The sequence below is a fragment of the Trichogramma pretiosum genome, unplaced genomic scaffold (genome assembly GCF_000599845.2).
Source record: "Trichogramma pretiosum strain Unisexual culture from Peru unplaced genomic scaffold, Tpre_2.0 scaffold67, whole genome shotgun sequence".
NCBI lineage: Eukaryota > Metazoa > Arthropoda > Insecta > Hymenoptera > Trichogrammatidae > Trichogramma > Trichogramma pretiosum.
The window spans coordinates 242,740-248,860 of record NW_019641691.1 but is presented as its reverse complement, the minus strand read 5'-3'; the positions used below and the strand labels follow the sequence as shown (position 1 = coordinate 248,860).

The following is a 6,121-nucleotide window of genomic DNA, read 5'->3' as shown; positions in this document are numbered from 1 at the left end:
GATACGTTGTTGATATATTTGAGCCCACTATAATACTTGAATTTTGTAATCAAATAGAATGCAAATTTATACAAATCAAATTTTTTTTTAAAACTCATGATAATTTTCTTCTCGAGTTTTAATGTTTACTACTATTACCACATGTTTTCAAATGAAATACATTTGGTTTTCTAGTAAACTCTACTATTATTATTGAATCAAAATAATGAATGTTTGGATAAGTAAAAGTGTTGAGAAATTTATCAAATTATAAAATATTCCAAAATTGGTAATGACATAATGGATTCATTTCTGAAAATTGAAGTTGGAACGAGTGTGAATATCAAAAGAACTGATGGTAAGTTTATAGTGGAAAATTATCTATAGTTATTTCAAGTTACATATTTTGTTGTTACTGATTGTAATTAAATCCAAATGATCAATAATTAATTTGTACAGTAATTTCCAGTGGTTTCATCATTTTAAATTAAAAAACTGAAAAGTTAATATATAAATCTCAATCTTGAGAACCGTTTTATATGTATTGATTTTCAATTTCTACCTGAACAATGCTGTCACTTTAAAAGATATTGAGTTTCTTGAATTTTGAAAAATAAATTTTATTTATACTTTATTCTAAAAAGAGTGTCATTGTAGGTTATACAAAATTTCATGGTTTACTTTTATGAGCAACACTCATTGATCATATACTTAAAATTATACCTTATATTTATAAATGCATTATATCATAATTTAAGTTAATGGGCAAATTGTGAGTTCTAAATAGCTATTATTTTAACTATAATAAACAATCATGCTAATTGTAATTACATCTAAAGTGAACAACTTTTAATCAAAGTCCTATGCAGTAGTTGAAAATAATTCTATGTACATGAAATGATTCATTAAATAGTATTGAAAAAAGTTATACACATTATAATAGTTCCATATCTCAGTAAAATAAATTTAATGAAAAACTTTTAGCAAGTACAAATAAAAAAATACATCCTAATTTTTCTGTGCTAAATTTCTTTTTTTTTCTTACTAATATAATATAAACAATTAGTGTCGTTATCAATAAATAAATATTAAATAAAAATGGTTCAGGTATATGGATTACCAGCTGTTCAAGAGATATCAAATTTAATAGAATATTATATCTACAAGCTTGCTCGAACTTGTCTATCGGGTGAAATTTCTAGTGTCACTCCACCTCTAATTTATTATCAAAATGATAGCTTTCTATTGATACAAAAAAATATTTTTTAACTTAAAATAGAATTTTGTTATACAATTTTATCAAAATCGGAGTAAATCACAACAATCCTAAAATACTACAATAAATTTTACACTTAAAACTGAAGTATAAACTTTTCCTTTTTCTTAATAATAGGTCACATTTGCAATGGATACAAACATATTATATGATAGTAAAAGTATTTTATAAGTTCAATACAAGCTCCATTATGACACTTGTGCCAAAAATTTTGAATGTGATCTTGAAAACATCAATTTATTTCTGTAGAATTGAAGTTTTTCATAAGTTTTTGCAACTAGTGTGTTTACATAATGCTTTGGCTATGTATTATGTTATAATTATCATGATTTGCTAAGAAAATCATGTGAAATATTACTTATTTCTTGAAAAATTTAATGAATACATTGAACAGTTTTCTCCAATTTAATTCATTATTTGTTGTACCTTTAATTTATCAAGTGATTAATTAAAAGATATGAGCAAGTCATTTTTTAAATTTTTACTATTTTTTATCTAATTTGTACCAGAATTACAAAAAAAATAAAAGCACTTATACAAAATATCATTTATAAAAGCATATGTCAGAGCTTATGTAATGCTTATCAATAAATATCAATTTTTCAAACTCTTAAGTTAGTATCCACTCTTGGTAGTAGTATCAATTAAAAGATCATTCTGAATAGATATAACTTCTATAAGTAATGCTAATATTACAGAACAGATATAGTGATATTTTGATTATTGAAAAAAATGTAAATAATTATTAAAATTATAATTGTTATTTATATGAAAATTCAGTTCAAACATAACTATTAAAAACTTGTTTTTCACATACTTGAAATAGTAGGATTCATAATGTAACATAATTAACTGCAATTAATTTTCTTTAATCTCAGAAGCAGCAAAAATGTCTGGTCATATAAAACATTGAAAAATCATGTAACTTTTAAAAACTTATATAAAACTTTATATGCTTTTAAAACATATTTGAAAAAATTGGCTTAACTAATTTTTTTAAACTTAAAACTAGCTAAAATTTCCGATAAAAAATTGATAAAATTTTTTTAACTTTAAAAAAATTTTTTAAACCTTTAAAACATGAAACTAAAATAAAGATCGGATTATGAGCACTCAATTTTTCCTAGGAGATGATGTATGGTTTTTCTCAATAATTTTGAACCACAGAGTCAGGAAAAGTATTTGACTGCATCCAAATTAAATCATTCAAGGTGTGCGCGTGTGGCATTGTTCATTTATTGCGATTTTTCTAGCTCGCTGGAAAAAGTACTTGGACTGTTAAAAAATATTGGAACCCATGAAAATTGATAGCTTTTTGCCTTCACTTTCCAGTAGTGACTTTAGTTTTTCCGAAAAGGGAGTAGATAGGCGGAGCTTGGATCGAATTTTCGACTCACGTCGCGACAACGGACTACACACGACTAAACTTGCTCGTCGAACCGTCGACTCACCTCAACCAAGGCCGCTTACGTGACAAAACTCGTCGGGAAAACCCCCAATAGCTCGGCATATAGGCCCATCTGTTAATTTACCTCGGTCAAGCTCGACTTGCATGAGCTTGTCCACACTCGGACAGGTTCTTCGTCGGAACTCCGACTTATCGGCCAAGGAGCCTGCCGGTAGCCCAGCTGTACATACTTGTCGCTATACGAACCCTCACCATGGTACATTACGTTGTCGTCAGATTTCATTGCCGGTGGGCGGCTTGTCTGCAACCGACGCAGGGGCTGAGCTCCTCACACTACTACTAATGCTGTTGGTGCAGCCTCTGGTGTTACAATTCTGAAATGAAAAAATAAATAGATAGATAGCTTCTCTATTAGGCATTGTTTAGATATGAGTTGACCGCGAGGTGGCGCACTTGTGTTATCCGAAATATTATCATTATTATTATTTCTACAGTGTTACGTCTGTAAAGCAGACGACGAACTTTTTTTTTGAAGCAAATGAAAAACGTACCGTGCGCATGACTTCGGAAAAACACAAGTGCCCCACCTCGCGGTCCACTCATATCGGGACAATGCCTAATAGAAGTAGTGATGAGCTGCTCCAGAAAAAGTAGCAGTAGAAGAAAAAAAATGTTGATTGCACATGTGAAAATGTAATTTATAAGAAATGTCACACGTGTATCGAATATGATAGCATGGATTAGTGTTGTTTAGGTATATAGTTATTGGTGTAGTTTAGGGTACATTTTGAACCCTTTTAGAGCGTCAAAGTGTGATTGTGAACTTGCGTGCGAGCGAACCAACGCGGATCCACGTCGAGCGACGACCCTGTACGAGTGGATCCTGTAAACGACTGTGTCGTCGACGAGTAAGCGACCGAAGTCAATTGTAATTATTGCTAGCGTCCCTGCGGCCCTAGTATTAGTCAAATTATTGTTCATTTATTTTCACGCGAATAAAACACCTTATTTTATTATTTCGCGACTAATCGTTTATTTCGTGTTGCCTGCTTCGACCCTTTTTAGAAACGCGATTACTCGACGAGTATCTGTACGCGGGATCATCATCAGAGCTCGTCGAAGTAAGGCATCGACGAGTTGTGTTTTGCAACGCGGGTTTGTTAATATTTTTTTGTATGTCAACAGATGTGGAAAAATATAAACATTTATTGATATTTTCGAGCAGATATAAAATAATAAAACTGAAATAAAAATCCCAATCAAAATTCTAGAAAACTCAGCCCATAAAAAGTACCTTTCCTGAAGATTTTGGCCCGTACTAGAAATCTCTACCACAAAAACTCAGATCTGAACCCTGCGCTCAGTGCCAAAATGTTAAAATAGCAATAATAAGCTATTTTTAGATGCTGAGGCCTATTGTTCAACTTTTTTCTACATTATAAAGGGTTAAAAGATGTCAAATTTACGTTCACAATATAGATTGACATAAAACTGAAATTAATATTACAAAAATGCTTAACACGAGTGAATTGGTGGCCTCAAACTCATCTCTTTACAAAAATCACCACATTAGACGGATGCAATCTACAATTTTCAGAACCAGGTTAGATTTGGCATAGCCAGTGCAAAAAATTTGTGGAATAAAAGAGGTTTTTAACTATTAAGACCGTATTTATGAACCGCTATTGTAGGTCTTAGCTATGACTAGAAAATGATGAATACTTTTTAGTAAAAATATAACGATTTATTGTGATTAAATAATAATAAATGTATTGAAAATTCGTTTCTTACTTAGATAATCGAAATTATACACTTTAACAAATAGTAAATTTGGAATATTTTTATTGATCAGTTTTACAGAAACTAGGCTTTCTTAACACCGATGGTATTTTGCGCGTGATTTTTCAATTTTTTAGATGTAAACGTAATGGAAAACATTTTTCGAATTGTGATGGCTAGTTTGACCATCTATTTATTATTAATAAAATATGCCAGCTGACTGAAAGCTAATGACTCGACTCTATGTCTCTTGGGTGGGGCGTGGTGGAGAAATGAATAACACAGGGATTTGGATTCATACACACAAGACTGTTTATTTAACCTTACATAAATGTTGCTTACTATGTACCGGTGTTCTTATCTTCGGCGGCGACGTTCGGTGCGGCGACTGAAGGCGTCGGTGTGGTGGCTGTTGTAGGGCGGGCCCGTGACGGTCTAGCCTTGGCTGGTGCGGCGTCGGTGAGGGTGATCGGCGTCGGCGAGATCGGCGTCGAGGAGATCGGCGTCGACGAGGGTGTCCTCGGTGTCGATGAGGGTGTTCTCGGTGTCGATGAAGCCGGCACGGCGTCGGCGTGCTGGGCAGCGTCGGTGGTTGCAGCTGGGCGGGCTCGCGTACTTTTCGAATAACTAACTCGCACTGATTTTATCTGGTCGGAGCCGAGCAACAGGCTGGCTTTCAAGTAAACTGCGAACTTTGACTCGAGAAGTAAAGATGTACGTGAATACCGAACCGACGAGCGTCGATGTGTACGCCTCGAACCGAGAATGAACACTGGGCCCGAGACTCTGAGTCTCGGTTTATATACTGTTTGTTGCTGCTGTACCCTCTTTGTCTGAGCGAGGGTCGCCGTGAACTTTATGTGTCCTCTAGAGCTTGCGGGCTGCGCGTTTTTTCCCATCCGTCATTTCTGGGAATCTTAGGCGAATGCTTGAGCCGTCCCCTTAGTTTCTTCGCTCGCAAGTTGTGACCTGATTTTTGCCAACATCCGATTTTTCTGCGAATTGCCCGAGCCGGTTACCCTATCGAATTCCCGGTAACGGAGGCATCATAAATTTCGACTTGTAGCTTGCAAGCGCGAGTTATGCTTCACACAAGCGCGCGCTGCTCCATGCGTGTGCGCACTCACACCAGTGCATACCGCGGCGTACGTGAGTGGGCGCACACTAACGTTTGCTGCTCTATCCGTGTGCGCACTCACACCAGTACGCGCTGCGGCGTACGTGTATAGTCGCACACTAACGTTCACGGTTCTGTCCGTGTGCGCACTCACACCAGTACGCGCTGCGGTGTACGTGTGCAGTCGCACACTAACGTTCACGGCTCTGTCCGTGTGCGCACTCACACCAGTGCGCGCTGCGGTGTACGTGTGCGGCCGTACACTAGCATGCCCGTTCGGGACTTGGTGTTGCATCGGGCTGATTTGCCGCCCCGTGTTTCACCTGCCTACGGCCGCAAAGATGATATGACTAGGTCATTACAGAATGAATGACTTTCTCTCTAAAATTAAAATTTTGAGAAATACATTAGATGATAGATGAACATAAAAATTTGTTTGCAACCACATTTGTCCAATACAATAGAAAGACAGGATTTCCTTGATATTCGCGGGGGGTTACGTTTCTAAAAAGTGCTGTGAATATGAAAAACAGAATATAAAAACCTTTGGATTTCTCAAGAT

The 6,121-nt window shown here is 35.5% G+C and overlaps 1 protein-coding gene across 1 annotated transcript in view; it reads left to right on the top strand.

The window, feature by feature from the left end:
- Positions 1-6,121, top strand: part of LOC106657869 (kinesin-like protein Klp10A) — a 59,196-nt gene continuing 53,075 nt past the window's right edge. The window contains exon 1 of the mRNA XM_014379562.2: positions 1-337. Coding sequence (XP_014235048.1) covers positions 280-337 — 58 coding nt within the window. The 5' untranslated portion in view covers positions 1-279. The remainder of the gene's footprint in view (positions 338-6,121) is intronic.